Source organism: Carcharodon carcharias, chromosome 9 (genome assembly GCF_017639515.1).
Source record: "Carcharodon carcharias isolate sCarCar2 chromosome 9, sCarCar2.pri, whole genome shotgun sequence".
NCBI lineage: Eukaryota > Metazoa > Chordata > Chondrichthyes > Lamniformes > Lamnidae > Carcharodon > Carcharodon carcharias.
The window spans coordinates 52,976,644-52,996,550 of NC_054475.1; the positions used below are offsets into that span (position 1 = coordinate 52,976,644).

Genomic DNA, 19,907 nt, shown 5'->3' on the forward strand with positions numbered 1-19,907 from the left:
GTACATTCACTTCCTCATCCACAAACTTAGCAATAGTACATTCACTTCCTCATCCGCAAACTTAGCAATAGTACATTCACTTCCTCATCCACAAACTTAGCAATAGTACATTCACTTCCTCATCCGCAAACTTAGCAATAGTACATTCACTTCTTCATCCGCAAACATAGCAATAGTACATTCACTTCCTCATCCACAAACTTAGCAATAGTGCATTCACTTCCTCATCCGCAAACTTAGCAATAGTACATTCACTTCCCTCATCTAAATCATTAATATATATTGTAAATAATTGAGGCTGCAGCATGGATCCCTGTGGCACTCCACTAGTTACAGGTTGCACTCAAGATCCTATACATAATCCTGGTAAAGTTACCTGACTGAGAAGCCTCTGTTTTTCTTTCTCTTGCCGAACCTTCTTCCCTTCCTTCCTGAAGGGGCTGTAGTTCCATAGACTCTGTGTCCAATGACCATTCCTTATGTGCCCACCTTGACTATTTTGATTGCCAAGGGCATCAGGGCCAAACCCATTCTTGCCCTCACCCAAAATCAACAAACCAGCAGGGTTCACTGGTGGAGACTGAGATTGGGGCCCTTCAGCTCATCCCTGCTCCCTAACCCAAGTTGTAGCTCTCAGCTGAGATCAGATAATCTCAGCACATCAAACGCTGAATTTTTGTATAGTTCAACTACTCACCAGGTAAACAGACTGAACCATGGGTTAAGGGAAGTAAAGCTAATGTGGTTGGTTGGTGGCTGAGGGCCAAAGACGCAACTTGAGAAACTGAGATCTCCACACCTGAAGCAGAATGAATTAATGCTCAGAGAAATGAATGTTGGGGCAAAATGAACCAGGTTAATAATGATATGGAATTTTGAAATTGAAATCTTCTGATCTCCGGATTGTCAGAGATCAGATGCAAGACCCAAGATTCATGTAGGAAGCTTCTGGAAGTCCCGCCACGCTGACCTCCAAGAGAATTGCCTGGGGAGTTTGAATTTCTGACGGGCAATTCCTCTGCTCGCTGGGTTCCTCTATGAAAGACTGTTCCAATTTACTTATCCAGATAGTTACCCTGGAAATGTTAGACAGGAAAATCCTAGTTTAATTCCTGGATAAGTACAGAACTGATCGATGCCACCACCCTCCCTCCGCCACCCAATTTACTTACACTAACCCAGACTGTCCCCTCGATCCCCCAACTAACCCCCGGACCTGACTATACCTCTTGACTATGCTAACCCCTAATCCTAACCACCCGACTAACCCCACGCAACCCTCTGACTACCCCACCATCTGCCTAGCTCCGTGACCCGACCTGACTTGTCCACTTCTGGACTACCCGATCGGACTACCCGCTGACCCACCTGCCACCTCACTCACTCATTCACCATTCACTCATCCATACATTCACTAACCTTCACAGTGGACATTTGAACTTACCTTACGGCAGCTAGTGCCATAAAAGGGGTGGGGGTGGGCGGGCGAAGCTCGTCTTCCCCCTGACGCTCCAGCGCTGCGATGAAGGTCTTTGTGGAACTGTCGACTCCGCATTTCTAGAGAAGCTGGGCTCAGAAGACCCGGCCAGGAATGCAAAGCAGAGTCAGGGTGCAGGAAAGTACGAGTGGAGCGGCACTCCAACGATGATTGCCACTTCATGGAAGATCTAGGCCAATATTTTCTAAAGGCCAAAATCTCACCTTCGGGAAGAGGCCTGGCACAGTGTCACAGGCTTCTATATTTAAACAAAATATGATAAAGGACAGAATGTTCTAAATGGAGAATCCTATCACTGCTTTACCTGTAGGATCAGTGGATACTACAAGTGTGGACATAATTTTCATGGTATTCTCCTTTTGCAGTGTTTGCTGGTGATGGAATTTACTCATTTTAAAGTTTATATATTATAGCCACAAGAATAAAAATACAAGCTGAGAGACATGTCGAGTTCAAATGAAGAGAAGCTGCTTTTCCTCTACCAAACACAAAGCCAGTGTGAAACGTCACACTGTCAACAGGAATAAGCAGGAAACGCTGCACCTTCCTCAGTATAGTACCCCCATTGCTCAGCTTGGGTTGCTGGGGTAAGAGGAAGGGGATGCTGGAGACAGAAGGGGTAAAAAAACGCAGCACAGGTTACAGACACAGGTACAATATATGCCAGTGGTGTTCACAATGCAGCCCAGGGCCAGTTACACCTTATGTCTTTCTCACCTGTGGCCCTCAGCGGATGTGCTGCTCCATGTGTCTCTGGGCATCCATCCACAGCCTGCCAGCTCTGGAATGTTGCTGGCGCCAGATATATATATAGAAAAAAAATATAGAGCAAGAAAAAGATATTGACCCAAAATAAGTGATCGGCATCGTTTCGATAACACCAGTTAAACCAGCCTTCTCCCCCGACCACCCCCTGGCCCCGAACCAATCTCTGCACGTGACCATACCATGGAAAGATGGGCGTCTCAATGAAGCTACTCTGTTTTAAAAGTAGCACTCAACCTTTTATTTCGCTTGAAACAAAAAATATATACTTTTTTTACGATTTTAGACAAGAGAACAGGTATTAACAAACGCTCAATCTAAAACAGATTAATTGCTCACTGGCAAACACAACATTCAAAGAATTTGGGGTCCATCAAGGTTATCCACATGATCAGAACAACCAGTCAAAGGGCTTAACCCCACAGACTTTACCTAAGTGTGACAGGATGAAGATTGCACCATTTGAAGTTATTTGTGAATGGCACAGTTGACGAGATCAATGTTTGGGTTCAACCAAGCAGTTTCTGATTACAATTTACAAGAGCTCAGAACTAGCAAAGTGGCTATTGGGAAAATTCATTCCTCCCCCACAATCAGGAGGACATTCACCTCTAATTCAGATCAACTGCACACTTGGATGAAAGCCAGGTGAACAATGTTATTGGTAACATAGTTTTAGGTTGCTCAGATACCACACAGATACTTACTCTTGAGAGGACCCAGGCTGTCCAGGAAGAGAACCAGGCCAAAACTGCAACAATAAAACAAATTTTTCAAGATTAATAAACCTTCATGCACAACCTATTAAGCATCAGGCATTTCCAGTTTTAAGTTAGATAGATTTATTTCAGAACATTACATTTTGAGAAACAGTACAGGAGTAATTTAAGATGTGATTTGTGGGAGGTAAAAGATGACCTAGGGGTAAAGCTCCTCAACCTTTTGAAGCTTTCCTCACATTGTTGTAGACAAATTGATAGAGATTGATTGCCCTGATTAACCAACAACTCCATTATTATTGTAACTCAAATTGTAGGAAATAATCTTGTTGGACCTTAGATGTTTTTAACTCTTGCAATTCCTACGCTCCCATGAAAGCACCTCGCTCAAGTTGGTTCTGTGCATAGATACACGGCATGGTCTGTTACTTTTCTGAGGATGTAACTAGCAGGGTAGATAAAGGGGAACCTGTAGATATGGTATACTTAGATTTCCAAAAGGCATTCCATAAGGTTTTTGGTTTCTCAGGGAATTAAGGGATATGGGGAACGGACAGGAAAATGGAGTTGAAGTCCAAGATCAGCCATGAGCATATTGAATGGCGGAGCAGACTTAATGGGTCGTACTTTGTTTTCCCTGCTCCTATTTCTTTTCTTCTAATGTTCTACCGAGTCACAAAAGTTGCAAAAATTCAACATCTGATCTATTTTAACTTAATTAATCTCAAGCTAGAGCTTGACCCAGTAGCCTAGGCTAGGAATGCAGGGGAAATAAATGAGCTGGAGTTTTAACTCCAAGTTATTGCCTGGTGTCAGGTCAGCAGATAACATGCTTACAGACAAGGTCCTACAATGGAACATCCTGTTAACATGGACAATCAAGTCTCACATGGAAAGGACACCCTTGCAACTATATCTCAGCAGGAATCACCTCTTTGGGGGAGAGGCAAAACAAATGGGAAAATATATAAGGTCTCGGCAAGAATACAATATCAACACTTTCACAGAGTGAACTTTTGCCCTGAGAGATCAATTCCTGATGGCATCATAACGATTCATAAAGACTCAGCATAAGTGTTGAGCGGATTATTAACCTCAATATTGAATTATAACTGCTTCCCCAGCCATACAACACAGACAGTATCAATAATAAATTTCTATGAGTGAGTAGCAAACATCCTAATTGGCCAATTCATACCATACCTTCGGCCAATCATCATCACCTTTGTTGAACTTCACCCAACAATAATGAAGTACAGCTGGTTAAGTCTCAGCCATTTAGTGACATTAGAGTGGGGTATTCTCCTAAGATGTTTGGCTGGTGATAATTGTTTTATAAAAACTGATCACTTCGAGAAGGATTCCAGAAGCAGTCTGATCCATGGTGAGTGAAGAGAGAAGAGTCCATTAAGAAAGTAGTGGGGTGGTAGTCTACTGCACACTGAACTAAAAGTCAGCAAATGGCATACTGGATGGTGGGAGACCATAAGACCATTAGACGTGGGAGCAGAAGTAGGCCACTCAGCCCAACGAGTCTGCACCACCATTCAATGAGATCATCGCTGATCTGATAATCCTCAACTTCACTTTCCTGCCTTTTCCCCATAACCCTTGATTCCCTTACTGATTACAAATATGTCTATCTCAGTCTTGAATATACTTAATGACCCGGCCTCTACAGCCATCTACTGTAAAGAATTCTATAGCTTCACTACCCTCTGAGAGAAGAAATTCCTCCTCATCTCTGTCTTAAATGGTGCCCCTTACTCTGAGATTATGCCCTCTGGTCCTAGACTCGCTCACAAGGGGAAACAACCTCTCAGCATCTACCTTACTAAGCCCACTAAGAATCTTACATGTTTCAATAAGGTCACCTCTCGTTCTTCTAAACTCCAATGAGTACAGGCCCAACCTACTCAACCTCTCCTCATAAGAAAATCTCTCCATACTTTGCCCACTCATTAAACCTGACTATATCCTTCTGTAAACTCTTTGTCTCATCCTCACCACTTGCCTTCCCACCTTTTTTACGTCATCCGCAAACTTGGCGATAGTACATTCACTTCTCTCAGCGAAGTCATTGATATATATTGTAAATAATTGTGGCCGCAGCACTGATCCCTGTGGCATTCCACTAGTTACAGGTTGCAATCCTGAAAATATCCCCTTTATCTCAACTCTCTGTCTTCTATTAGTTAGCCAATCATCTATCCATGCTAATATACTACCACAACACCATGGGCTCTTATCTTTTTAAGTAGCCTTATGTGTGGTATCTTAACAAACGTCTTTTGGAAATCCAAACATATTACATCTACTGGATCCCTTTTATCTATCCTGCTTGTTACCTCCTCAAAAAATTCTAATAAATTTGTCAGGCATGATTTCCCCTTCATGAAGCCATACTGACTGTGCTTGATTATATTATGCATTTCTAAATGCTGTGCTATTACATCCTTTACAATAGACTCTAACATTTTCCCAATGACAGATGTTAAGCTAACTGGCCTACAGTGAACCGTTTTCTGTCTCCCTCTCTTTTTGAATAAAGGCATTACATTGGCAGTTTTCCAATCTTCTGGGACTTTTCCAGAATCTAAGGATTCTTGGAAGATTACTACCAGTGCATCCACTATCTGTGTAGCTATCTGTAATATTCTAGGATGCAACCCATCAGGAACAGGGGACTTATTGACCTTTAGCCCCATTAATTTCACTAGTATATTTTCTCTTGTGATAATTATTGTATTTATTTCCTGCCCCCTTATGCCCCTTAGTTATTTAGTATTTTTGGAATGCTATTAGTGTCTTCTACTGTGAAGACTGATGCAAATTATTTATTCAACTCCTCCGCCATTTCCTGGTTCCCCATTATTATTTCCCCAGCTTCGTTCTCTAAGGGGCCTATCTTCACTTTGGCCTCTCTCTTCTTTTTTATATATTTAAAGAAGCTCTTACTGTCAGTTTTTTATATTACTTGCTAGTTTACACTCAAAGTTTATTTTCTCTCTTTTTTTGGGGTCATCTTCTGTTGGTTTTTAAAGCTTTCCTAATCCTCTGGCTTACTGGTAATCTTTGCCACATTGTATGTTTTTTCTTTCAATTTGATACTATCCTTAACTTCCCTGATTTATCCCCTTGCTAGAATCCTTCTTCCTCACTGGGATATATCTTTGTTGTGGGTCATGAACTATTTTCTTAAATGCCATCCATTGTCCATGAACAGTCTTTTCTGCTAAACTCCTTTCCCAGTCCACTCCAGCCAACTCTGCCCTCATTTCTTTGTAATTATCCTTATTTAAGTTTGGCACAGTTGCTTCTGACCCAAGTTTCTCACTCTCAGCTGAATGCTAAATTTTACAATGGGGTTATGGTCACTGTTTCCTACTCTGAAACAGAATAGCAAATTAAACCTGCCTCATTATACATTACCAGATCTAAAATAGCCTGATCCCTGGTTGGATCTACAACATATTGTTCTAGGAAACTGTCCTGAATACACTCTATGGGCAGAATTTTTCTGTCGGTGAGCTGGGGGCGGGGCCTGCTTGCCGACACGAAAATGACGAGGGATGACATCGGGGGTAACCGCGGGGACAGCGAAATCAGCTTAATTGGCCCGCCCACTTAAAATGGCGACGGGGCCCGTTTCGGCAGCAGCGATTGGCTGCCCACCTGCCGCCAAGCCGGTGGGGCCCGCCCGCCCATCAAGGGCAAAATTCTACCCTATGAATTCTGGCTGATGGCTACCTCTGCCAAATTGATTTTCCTGATCTGCATGAAGATTAAAGTCACCCATGATTAATGTACTGCCTTTTTAACATGCCCTCATCATGTCCTGAATTATTCTCTGTCCTACAGTATAGCTACTGTTAGTGGGCCTATAGACTACTCCCACCAGTGTCTTCTTCCTCTTGTTATTTCTTACCTCCACCCATTTGGATTCTACATCTTCTAATCCAAGATCATTTCTAGCTATTGTACTTATTCCATCTCGTACTAACAAAGCTACCCCACCACCCTTTCCTTCCTGCCTGTCCTTTCGAAAAGTTACATGCCCCTGAATATTTAGTTCCCAGCTTTGATCTCCTTGTAACCATGTCTCTGTAATGGCTATAAGATCATACCCATTCACCTCTATTTCATTAATTCATTTATTACGTTCCAAATATTATGTGCATTTAAGTAAAGAGCCATTAATTTTGCCTTTTTACCATTTTTCCCCCTTTGATCCTATTTGCTGCTTTTTGTTTGTACATTCTATCCCTTCTTGTCATACTCTGGGTATATTACCTAAATAACTGCTCTGCAATGTTGTCGTATCCTTTTGCTTTGTAAGCTTACATATCCCCTCTCCAGAACCTTCCTCCACTTTATTCAGTTTAAGGCCCTCTCTGCAGCCTGAGTTATCTGGTTCGCCAGGACACTGCTCCCAGCATGGTTCAAGTGAAACCAGTCCTACTGGAACAGCTCTGTTCTACCCCAGTACTGGTGCCAGTGCCCCATGAACTGAAACCCATTCCTCCCATACCAATGTTTGAGCCACACATTTAACTCCTTGATAAAAACAAAAAAACTGCGGATGCTGGAAATCCAAACAAAAACAGAATTACCTGGAAAAACTCAGCAGGTCTGGCAGCATCGGCGGAGAAGAAAAGAGTTGACGTTTAACTCCTTGACTTTATTTACCCTATGCCAGTTTGCCCGTGGCTCAGGTAGTAATCCCGAGATTATTACCTTGCAGGTTCTGCTTTTCAGTTTAGCTCCTAACTGTTCAAATTCTTTCAGCGGAACCTCCTTTCTAGTCCTATCAATGTCGTTGGTACCAACGTGGACGACGACAACTGGATCCCTCCCCTCATACTCCAAGCTCCTGTCCAGCCCTGAGGAGATGTCCTTAACCCTGGCACCGGGGCAGGTAACATAGCCTGCAGAGAATAGTATCTATCCCCCTAATTATACTGTCCCCTACCAATAATATGGTCCTATTTCCTCCCCCCACTTGAATGGCTTCCTGTACCACGGTGCCATGATCAGTTTGCTCATCCCCTCTGCAGTTCCTGCTCTCATCCACACAGGGAACAAGAACCTTGTAACCGTTGGAGAATTGCAGGGACCAAGGCTCCTTGAACGCTACTCCCTGGGTCCTCATACCTGCTGTCACAGCCTACTGTCCCCGATCACAGACCAAATTGGAATTACCTAATCCGAGGAGTGTGACCACCTCCTGAAGCAAAGTGTTCAGATAACTTTCCCCCTCCCTGATGTGGTGCAATGTCTGCAGCTCGGACTCCAGCTCCTCAACTCAGATCCAAAATTCCTCGAACTGCAAATACTTACTACAGATGTGTTCACTCTGGATCACCTGATCCAGCAGCCCCTACACACTGCAGCAGAAACACATCACCTGTCCTGCTATCGCATTTTATTTAATTTATTAATTAATTACTCTAATATTCCTGCTCTTCATGCTTGAAGAATTCGCCACTCTTTAGACTTTATCGTAATTTTTTTTCACACCAGTATCGATCCTATACTTAACAAGCTATTTTTTTTAAAAAGAGAAAAAAAAGGCCTAAACACAAATTAAAGACCTTACTTAAACTTTAGAGCCTAAAAATACTATACTCACCAATCATAGTCCACCAGTCAGCTGCTCTCCACGCTCTTTTCCCTCTCGCACTCTTTAATGGTCTCTCATCTCTCTCTCTCCAGGCTCTTTAACGGCCTCTTGCCTCTCTCTTCATTCCCTTCAATGGCTCCTCACCTCTTTCTCTCCAGGTTCTTTAATGGCCTCTTGTCTCTCTCTCTCTGTGCTCTTTAATTGCCTCTCACCTCTCTCTCTGGGCCCTTTCATCGCCCCTCACTTCTCTCTCTCCAGGTTCTTTAAAGGCCTTTTGTCTCTCTTTCTCCAAGTTCTTTAAAGATCTCTTGCCTATCTCTCCAGGCTCTTTAATGGCCTCTGGCCTCCGGCTCTATGCTCTTTAATAGTCTCTCGCCTCTCTCTCCGCGCTCTTTAATGGCTCTTAATGGCACACTTTTTAATTTAAGAATTAAGGGGGAGATAAGTGTGTGTTATAGAGAGTGTGTCTATAATGCTTCTTTCATAAGACTATGAGGCATTGATTTGAACAGAGTACCACAGATCATGAGTTAATATGTTTCTCCCATTTCTCTCTTGATGACATTGCCAACCTATCAGGATTCTCCTGGAGATTCCAGGAATTGATGATTAATCGACAGGTTAATGCTGCCAGCAACTCTGAAGAAATGTCACTGGGGCAGTAAAAACAATAGTATGTTTTCCTTTTCATTGACTGTTTGACAAACAGGCAACAATCATTCAAGTGGTACTGAAATACCACATTGCTTTCTCATTGTCATAGGAAGGCTATGGGCCTCGAGGATGGATGTGCAAGTTGACCAAAGGTGGGAGTCGTCTAGTGAACGGATGAAAACTCCTAGCTGGCAACCCTATGTTGACGCCTTTGGGATAAGATGCTCATCCAACTGGTTTTTCTTCCAGTGCAAGACCAGAGAGCGAGCCAGCTTCAGTCTTTGTCAGATATCTCATAACTGGTATTAGAAATCCTAGAGATTCTTTACCCACTTCCCTATCCCAGAAGTACCAATGCCCACTTTAGCCTTAATGCCACTGTACTACCCTATAACTGCGAGCTCACAGCACGTCTTAGGCATTGAATTCTCCCTAATCTGTATGGTTCTGATATTCATAGTTATGGTCAGCTGGGCCTTCAGGGAGCCCTATGAGTTATTTATAGCATAAACAATTTTTTTAAACAGGTTTATGGCCGTGTCATAGACCACTAACCATTGCAGTGCGCTGCCAGACAAATTCATTGCGATGATGTATTTGTTGTCACAGCTGTGCATGCACTGAGGGTTTAAAGATGTGCATTTAATAGTCAATTAAATTTACCATAATGGATTGAATTGGAAGGGTTGACGACAAGAAGCTACCCTACATATGATGATCATGAGGCGATTAAAAGAGATACAATATAATAACATACAAACTATGCTGTTTCAAACTATTTGTGGTAATGCTAACTGACACTTTACGAACACAGAATTTGGAATGAGCCTGGCCATAGAAAGAAAGACTTTCATTTACATCTCACCTTTCATGACCTCAGGATGCTCCAAGTACAGCTAACAAAATACCTTATCAAGCGTAATCACTATCTCAATGTAGGAAATGTGGCAGCCAATTTTGCACACATTATCTGCTGTGATGACGACCAGATAAAGGGTAAAGGTGTTGGATTAGGGATAAATGTTGGCCTGGATATTGGGGAGAACTCACCTGCTCTTCTCTGAATAGTGCCATGGGCACTTTTATGTCCACCTGAGAGGGGAGACAGGGCCTCAGTTTTGTTGTCTCCTTCAAAAGACGGCACCTCCAATAGTGTTGCACTCCTTTGGTACCGCAAAGAAGTGTCGGCCTAGATTTGGTGTTCAAATCCTTGCAGTGGGGCTTGAACCCACAACCTTCTGACTCAAGAGATGAGAGTGCACTAAACTACAGCTGACACCTAACCCTGTAATCAGCAGGGGATACAAGAAAGATTTAGGTCATCCCACTGCATCCCTGGCTCACTGCATGACGCCACAGAGCAGTAAGCAATTAAAAGACACTTACCCTGGCTGCTGCTGGATAGGGAGCTTGTGGGATGGGTGTTATCCCCAATTTGTTCTGCATTGCAGTTGCTGAAACGATCTGTGCTGAAGACATGGCAGCCATATTCTGCAGGGCCTTGTCTTTTGAGGCTTGATCCTTCAAAAATAAAGAAAGATGGATTAGCAAAGCTGGGTGGAAAGACAGATGGAAGAAGGGCATGGGCAGTGAATCTGAAAACAAGCAAAGGTGTCAGAAAACAGACAATGGGAATGACTGGTTAAAGCAGCCAATCTTGCATGAAGCTTAGTTAGTGGTCGTGCACATTTCCCCCATGTGATGATATCATTCAAATATATCACATCACCCTGACCCCAACGGAATCAACCTCCTTCAAGCTATTAGGGAACAGGTTCTCTAATTCCACCTTTCTAAAAGTAAGGCTCAGTTATGCTGATCAACCTTAAGGGAAGCTCAGAGGGAAGGACACTGATGTGTCTTTAGTTGGTGGGACAAGGGCTCAAATTTGATTCATGACCTCGACTACATCACTGCGAGCCAAGGAGGGAGGAGAAACAGAAACAATCACCTCCGGATCTTCCCTTATATTTTTCAGTGACCAGTGAAATTAGCAGAACTTTGGCAGCCGCTCTTCTGCCTGCTCCATCACAATAGAAGGAATGGTGCATGGAGATCTGGGTGCTCAGTGAAGTGGCCCAAATATAAATGTTTTTGTTAATTACAAGTTTTAGACTGTCTAAAAAAAAACAATTACTGTCTGTAGACAGTGGCAAATTCCTGCACCTCAGGTGATCAGAGGTCTTTGCCCTCCATAGTAAGATGACACAGCCTCTTAACAGCTTCTTTTCTAACTGATCATGCTGTGACTGCTCAATTCTGTTGGTTTGGAAATGGTCCTGAACACAACAGCAGCAGCGACTGGTCAGGTTGGATTTCATCCTTTTCCCCTCCCCATTAGTTTCATCACTGGCAGGAAATCCAATTTACGCCAATCATAATTCTCAAAAATGAGTCACATCACGGAACAGAGTCGGAATGAGGCAGATGGTGGCAGCACAGTGAGCGATGAAGTGGCATATTAGTTATTGCATGAGTCTGGAAGCCCTTAAGACATACGAGTTCAATCTTTGTGCAGGCTTTGTGATCTCATTTGGATGGCAGAACCATCTGCTAAAGCATGTGATGCTGATGCCACATCCACAGAGTGCTTCATGGAGATACCAGAATTAAGAGCAGATGCCACAGTAAAATTCAATGACACCATCAGAAATAGTTTGCCATACACCTACATGGTTTTCATTTAAATTGTTATAATAAGTCAATTATTGCTCACTGTGTGGTACACACAACATGAGCAACTGTGGCATACTGTTTATTTCTCAGATAAATGACTTAATCAGATTATAGGATAGAAACTGTATTCCATGGCTCATCTTGGATCCTTTAATCTCACAAATTTCATCGCCTTCACACCACATGACTGGTAGATGCTGGGAGGGGAAGGGGCACTGGTAAAGGGATTACTAGTGAGGTATGTATCCCAAGGTTCCTGATGTGTTTCAAGACCTTACTACATTTTTAAGATTAACTGTTGCTTAGAAGTGTTTGAAGGAAGATCACGGGGAAGTGTTAGGACACCACAAGATTTGGGTTCAATCCAGCCCTGCCTGAAAGGATGAGAAGTCTGCCCACTCACTCTGTGAACTATAAATGCTCTTAATGAAATGAGTGTGAAGTACTCTCACCCCAGTGAGCACATTACTGCCCGTTTCTTTTAGAGAGGCGACTCACATAGTCTGATATTGGGAAAATAAGTGTCACACTGGTGCATTAAAGAGGTGGCCTTCCAAGGTTGGAGACACATCACTGGAGCATCTGGAGGTAGTTTTTATCTAAATATCTTACATATAACTAGAGAGCGCTGATACCTGAGCTTTCAAAACAGCAAAGTGTTCCATTCCCCACAACTGAATACCTTCATCCCATGGAGTAAAAAGGAAAATAAAGTGACTTTGAAAATCAAGGCCAAAAAGGGAAAGTTTTTTTTCTAATTCATTCATGGGATGTGGGCATCACTGTCCAGGCCAGCATTTAATGCCCATCCCTGATTGCCCTTGTTCAGAGGGCATTTAAGAGTCAACCACATTGCTGTGGTCTAGAGTCACATGTAGGCCAGACTAGGCAAGTACGGCAGGTTTCCTTCCTTAAAGGACGTTAGTGAACCAGATGGGTTTTTATAACAATAGGCAATTATTTTGTGGTCATCAGACTTTTAATTCCAGATTTTTTACTGAATTCAAATTTCTCCATCTGCTGTGGTGGGATTCGAACCTGGGTCTCCATTACCCTGGGTCTTTGGATCACTTGTCTAGTGACTAGTTCAGTGAGGCTACTTCACAAGGAACGTTGTAACACAAGTTAGAGTAAAGAAGTATTTTCACTTTGGAATGCGGGATTGCAGAGAACATGCAAGAGTATTTACAATACAATACCAACTTGTACGGGAACTTTGGTCAAAAACAGCCTCAACATACAACAGTACTCATCATAGATAGAGGGCAGCTTACACCTACATCATCACTTGCTTATGAACTGTTAAATCTTTAATTTCTTCCAGTGCTGATGACATATCATAAACCTGAAACATTAACTCAGTTTCTCTCTCTGCAGATGTCACCTGACCTGCTGAGTGTTTCCAGCATTTTCTGTTTCTATTTTATCACCAGAACTTCATCCCTGCTCTGAGCTTTCCTCCTGTACAGTCAGTTGTCACAACTAGCTGGGAGATGGGATCCTGAGTTTTCTAGTGAGTAGTCAAAATCTGCAGCAACTCCACTGCAAAACACCAAATTTAAAAAAAGGAGTGTGCAGATAACTGGAGACTGGAATTCAGGGAAAACATGGAATCATAACTCATCTACATACAATATGGTCTTAGTGAACATTTTAAAATTTATGTAAACAAAATGCTAATTGAATCCCAAGAATGGTTAAGGTTAATTCAATCCTGGGATCATTCTTACAGCACACAAGCTGATCCAAGCTTTGACACTCAACTATCTCTCCTAGAGATCTATCACATTTAGGATCAGCTAAGTTACTGCTTTCCTTCCTACACCTAAACCTCAGCTTCAATTGATCACTTAAGCCTGTTACTTTACGATAGTGAGGCTAGGCTGCACTATACTGAAAAATAGTTTTCAGCGAGAAAATTTAGTACAGAATGTCGGAAATTCAATCAAAGATAGTACTGTACAATCAAACCATCACAAAAGCCTCAAGATGGGAGGATTTGTTAAATAAATAACTTGGTTGGTAAATCAACTACCTATTGAGCAAACCAGCCATAACAACCAGGATGGTCTTAGTTCAATTTCTAATCTTTGCTGAAATAGTTAATCTCAGGTAGTTGACTAAAGGGGTGCTAAACTCTTGGGTTTGGAGTCACAATACTAACCTTAGTAGAGCAACTTCTACAGTACCAGTGTAATACTTTCAACTGCCCTTTATTGCAGAAGATTGCTCATTTAGGGTCAATTTAGGGATAACTCCATGTATACTTTTCAATTAGTCTTTTTTTAGCAGCCAATTGCAGTGCGTACATTTAGGGACTTGCAACAGGATCTATATTAAAAGGGAAATCAGAAATAATGGTATTATTTTATATGGAAATTTTGTAGCTTATAGGGCATATGGTACTTGTTCTTTATTAGTACCAGTTTTATGTTACACTCATACTCTGGTGAGAGGGGATGATTTTACCAGCTCAATTTAAAGGAACAAAGCTCTGCTTTAAGCAGAAGATGCAAACGATTTGGATTTTACTAAACTGAAACTTCTTTGGCTGATTACTAACCAACCTGCCCTAGCTGAGAAGGAATTCCTTTACTCAGCAGCCCCTATAAGGATTGGTTCTTCATCAAACAGTAAATCATTATTACTAATAGCCAACCAGAATCTGAGGACAGGCAATAGATTAGGAAACTATTTGTACATTTAAACAGTTATAGAATCATCTCTCTTTAATTCCAGTTGGATCAGCACAAACTAGTGAAGATAATGACCCAATCCCAGAAAAAAATGGATGAAGATCAATACAATGAGGTGAAAAATAGTTACCATGTGGGTGTTAAGAGGGCGGAATTGCGTGAGGGAAGATTGGAAGTGAAAAGTGATAAGCAATGGAGGCATACACTGGTGATGTCTTATTGGCTCTGAAACAAAGAGCAAGTATTTATTGGTCTTATCCATTAAGCTTTGTTTTAACGGGGCAGGGAAGGTCACTTTAGAAGATAAACCTCTCATTAAAATCTTTGTTTATTCCAAAATTAAATATTGTAGGAGGCAGTGGCCTATCAGATCTAAATTTAAGGTAGCCTATTGTCCATGAGGCACTAATCTGAAATGATATTCTGGCTTTGTATCTTAAAATCCTGTTGTAATTCCCTTCCCAAATCCATCATTATCCAGCATATCTATACAGCTGCTAAAAAGCAGCATTTTCTCTCATTAGAAAGATCTAATAATGATTTAAAAATGGTTCCAAGGGTTTTGCCCACATTACGTGACTCAAGTCCATAACTGTACCAATTAACTCTGGATAAAAGAACTACTTACGTCTTTTGATACCTTTAATCTGTCCTACTATTCCAGTTTAAAGTGTTCTATCTTTGTCCTTTTTATATCCAATTTAATGTTGCATTTCCCATCGCTCTCTTCCTCCTCCTTCCCTAATACCGAAGATACATTCCCTGAGAATTGGTTAAAGATCACCCATTGCTTTCACCACATTGAGCTCTTATTACAAACCATTCACCAGTGGCTTTACTGAATCTAATGAGTTTTTGCTGCTCTGGCTCTTATTTGGCTTGAGACCAATCCTCCTCAAGGAATTTTAAGAAATGAAGGTCGGGATTTGTTTTTTTTTTAAAGAAATAGTCCCTCTACCTACAGACACAGCATAAAATGAAAGAGACAGGATCATAGAAATGACCTCTTCCAGCCCAGGTTAAATTGAAGATATTCTTGGAACATGTTAATGGCTCACAGTAACTTTTGCAGCCTTGAGGCAAATGGAGAATATTGGTTTTTAAAATCCTACCAGGAATAGTTTGGATGCAACGCTGAGTTGCCACCCTTCTTAAATAAATTGGACTATTTGATCCTGGGGCCATCTGGTATCCTTTGCAACTATGAAATGATGAGTCCAATTGAATAAAAGTAAGACACCAGGAACAGCTATAAGTCTAGATAAAATGGGAGTACGCTTGAACCAAGTAACTCCCAGGTTGGAACTTGCAGCCAGTTAAATGGGTCAGTAAAGTTTCTCCAACATAATTTACAAATGGCCTTGGTCTTGTAAGCAATCTTAGAAGCAGCCTGGGCAGGAGAGGTTTAAAAAGAACCATGCACAAACATGCACACAGAAATGGACAATATAATTCATTAGATACTTACCACATTCATTGCCTGGATTCAAGAAAAGCACATCATTAATGGGATTGAACACAATTTTCATTCAGTTAATCACAACAGTGAAACCTGCCCAAGTCACCTTGGTTCAACAGTCCTGCCTTGTGGAGTCTGTCGGTCAAATGAGCTCAAGCTGACTTGACTCAAAGTGGGCCTGTACCTTGATGGAGCAGACACCTGCTAATATGGCCAAGAGATCTGATCATAGTTACTGGTTTAAAAATAAATTATGCTTGCATCCAGATGACACGAAACTCTGAATTAGTTTTTCTGCTTGGTTTATATACAAATTTATGTTTACTCGAATCCAATAAATATTTGCCTAAAAAGAATTGTGTTCCATTTAGTGAAATCTGTCCTTTACATCAGTCAATGACTGCTTCCAACCCTGCTAATCTTTGTATTACCATCTTTGAACAATGGGTTGTCAAAAATCATGGAAATTCCAGACAATAAGTGATATTATGCTCCATAAAGGACAAGCTACCACAGCACTTTGGGTCTCAGGTAAGGAGGAATAATCCAGTAATACGTTGTTTAAAAATTGCTTTTTTAAAGATTCAATGGCTGACAATGAAAATCCTCAATGCTCTGATCCTTCTACTGTATTAAAAGATAGGGACTCAAGCAGATTTTTAAAAATTCCCCAGCACATTTGGGGTAGATTGACTTTGTTATCGAGTTTTCTGCTGAATGTACAAATAACTTTTTTCCCTTCTATTTAGAAAGTAATATTATGTGCAGAGTTTTTTTTCGCATGAACTGTTAGTGATTACTGGCCTGTAGAAAGATGGAGTGACCCCCTGATTTAAACAGTCAACAACACTTGTTCTGAGGACTATGTGACTTCAATTATTGATCTAAACTTCTAATAGTTTCATGTTGGAGGTGAATATTTCTAAGCAGGTTTCACTAGACAGGCAAAACAAAATGCAATTATTGATGGTGAGAATATTTGATTTACACATGCATTATCTTTGGGAGTCCCATTAATTCTATTCAAAAATTTTTTTTAAATTAACCTGGAGTTGAGTGAGAAATTTAAATCAAGGAGCTGGTAATAATCGGTCTGAAGTGGGGGTTGACCAATTCTTCGAAGCACAGCTTGCTCTGAACTCAGGCTCAGAATGGAACTAAGGCAAAGGACTGTTGTGTACCTCTCATACAGTTGGTTCACTCCTGAACAAAAAAGAGCAGGAAGTCTCGCTCAGCTTGTGTGTGCTTCCAGGTGACCAGTCTTGTGGACTATAGATGGACTCTGCTGTTCACTCTAAGGCTCTGTTTTTGCGTCAAGAGTTCTACAAGATGCTTGCCAACAGGGCACTGCAGTGCTGTCATTGGCACTGCTTACATTGTATGTGCTATGCTGCAGATGACTGTACTGCTAGATCTAGCAACTCAAAACTGGGCATTCATGAGGTGCCGTGTGCCACCAGCAGCAGCAGAATTGTGCTCAGCCTCAATCTGTAACCTCACGGCCCTGGCATATGTCCCACGCTACCATTACCATCAAGCCCGAGGAATCAACCCTGGTTCAATGAAGAGTGCAGGAGGACATGCCAGGAGCAGCACCAGGCATACCTAAAAATAAGGTATCAGCCTGGTAAAGCTACAATACATCATTTGCATGCCAAACAGCGAAAGCAACATACGACAGTTAAGCGATCCCACAATCAACGATCAGATCTAAGCTCTGCAGTCCTGCCACACCCAGTTGTGAATGGTGGTGGACAATTAAACAACTCACTGGAGGTGGAGGAGGATCCACAAATATCCCCATCATCAGTGCTGGGGGAGCCCAGCCCACGTAGCTCATTGTTGCAAGAATTCCTCAGTGCAATTTCCTAGGAGCAACCATCTTCAGTTAGAAGTGCCGAGTGGATGATCCTCTTGAGGTCCCCAGCATCAGAGATGCCAATCTTCAGCCAATTCGATTTATTACATGTGATATCAAGAAACAGCTGAAGGCACTGGATACTGTAAAGGCTATGGGCCCTGACATCACTCTGGCAATTGTACTGAAGGCTTGTGCTCCAGAACTTGCCGTGTCCCTAGCCAAGCTGTTCCAGTACAGCTACAACACTAACATCTACCCGGCTGTGTGGAAAATTTCCCAGGTATGTCCTGTCCACAAAAAGGATAGGTCCAACCCAGCCAATTACTGCCCCATCAGTCTACTCTCGATGATCAACAGCACTATCAAGCAGCACTTCATCAGCAATTACCTGCTCATTGACACTTAGTTTGGGTTCTGCCAGGGCTACTTGACTGCTGACCTTTTATTACAGCCTTGGTCCAAACATAGACAAAGGAGCTGAATGCCAGAAGTGCATTGAGAGTGACTACCCTTGACAACAAGGCAGCATTTGACTGTGTGGTATCATGGAGACCTAGCAAAACTGGAGCCAATGGGAATTGGGGGAGGGAGGGATAAATAGCTCTCCCCTGGTTGGAGTCATACCTAGCACAAAGGAAGATGGTTGCTGGAGTCCAATCACCTCACTTCCAGCTCATTGTTGCAAGAATTCCTCAGTGCAGTGTCCTAGGAGCAACCATCTTCAGTTGCTTCTTCAATGACCTTCCCTCCATCATTAGGTCAGAGTTGGGGATGTTTAATTGTGTGAAATATTCTGTACCACAATGGGCCGATTGGCCTCCTTGGGCCGAATGGCTTCCTTCTCTGTCGTTAAAGTTCTGTGATTCATTTCTGTTCAGACACTGAAGCAGTCTGTGTTTCCATATTCAGCAAGGCCTGGACAACATTCAGGCTTGGGCTGACAAGTGGCAAATGCTAGGCAATGACCACCTCCAACATGAGAGAATCTAACCATCTCTCCTTGCCATTCACAATTGCATTACTGTTGCTGAATCCCCCGCTAACAACATCCTGGGGGCTACCAATGACCAGAAACTGAACTGAACCAGCCATGTACACACTGGCTACAAGAGCAGGTCAGAGGCTGGGAATTCTGCAGCAAGTAACTCTCCTCCTGGCTCCCAATAGCCTGTGAACTATCAACAAGGTACAAGTCAGGAGTGTGATGGAATACTCTCCACTTGCCTGGATGAGTGCAGCTCCAATAACATTCGAAGGTTGAAGCCATCCAGGACACAGCAGCATGCTTGATTGGCACCCCATCCACCAATTTAAACATTCACTCCTTCTGCCATCAACACATAAGTGGCAGCAGTGTATACCGTATATAAGATGCAATGCAGCAACTCACCAAGGCACCTTTCAAACCCGTGACCTCTACCACCTAAAAGGACAAGGGCAACGGACACACATGAACACCACCACCTGTAAGTTCCCCTCCAAGCCATACAACATCCTGACTTGGAAATATATCACTGTTCCCATACTGTTTCTGAACCAAAATCCTGAACTCTCTCCTTAACAGCTCTGTGGGTGTACTTATACCACATGGACTGCAGCAGTTCAAGAAGGCAGCTCACTACCACCAGAACCTTCGCCTTCAAGGGCAATTAAGGATGGACAACATCTGCTGGCCTCACCAGCGATGCCCATCTTATGAATAATTTTTAAAATGGGCAAGGTAGCCTATTAATAACACGGAGATAGCAGCTGGTTTAAAAGCAGGACTACATAAAGATACAAATTGCTTCATTTTGTTCTGGAACTGGTTTCATTTTGCACCAGTTGACGCATGTTAAAAAGGCACAAATTCCAGTGAGTGTAAAACTTGTGTGGTTCGTTTGTGTGTAGCACTTTTAAGGCATTTGTTTGGTTTTATTACAATACAGGAACTTGCATTTATATAGTAAATATCTT

The 19,907-nt window shown here is 42.1% G+C and overlaps 1 protein-coding gene across 10 annotated transcripts in view; it reads right to left on the reverse strand.

Moving 5' to 3' along the window:
- LOC121281920 (transcriptional enhancer factor TEF-5-like) overlaps positions 1 to 19,907 on the reverse strand; it is a 311,062-nt gene that overhangs the window by 39,819 nt on the left and 251,336 nt on the right. For 4 of the 10 annotated variants that reach the window (XM_041195118.1, XM_041195113.1, XM_041195112.1 and 1 more), the window contains 4 exons: positions 16,100 to 16,111; positions 10,646 to 10,780; positions 2,971 to 3,014; positions 2,216 to 2,290 (listed from right to left, as the gene is read on the reverse strand). In XM_041195118.1, the coding sequence (XP_041051052.1) occupies positions 2,216 to 2,290; positions 2,971 to 3,014; positions 10,646 to 10,780; positions 16,100 to 16,111 (266 nt within the window). The remainder of the gene's footprint in view (positions 1 to 2,215; positions 2,291 to 2,970; positions 3,015 to 10,645; positions 10,781 to 16,099; positions 16,112 to 19,907) is intronic. The other 6 variants (XM_041195116.1, XM_041195115.1, XM_041195111.1 and 3 more) reach the window with 3 other exon arrangements.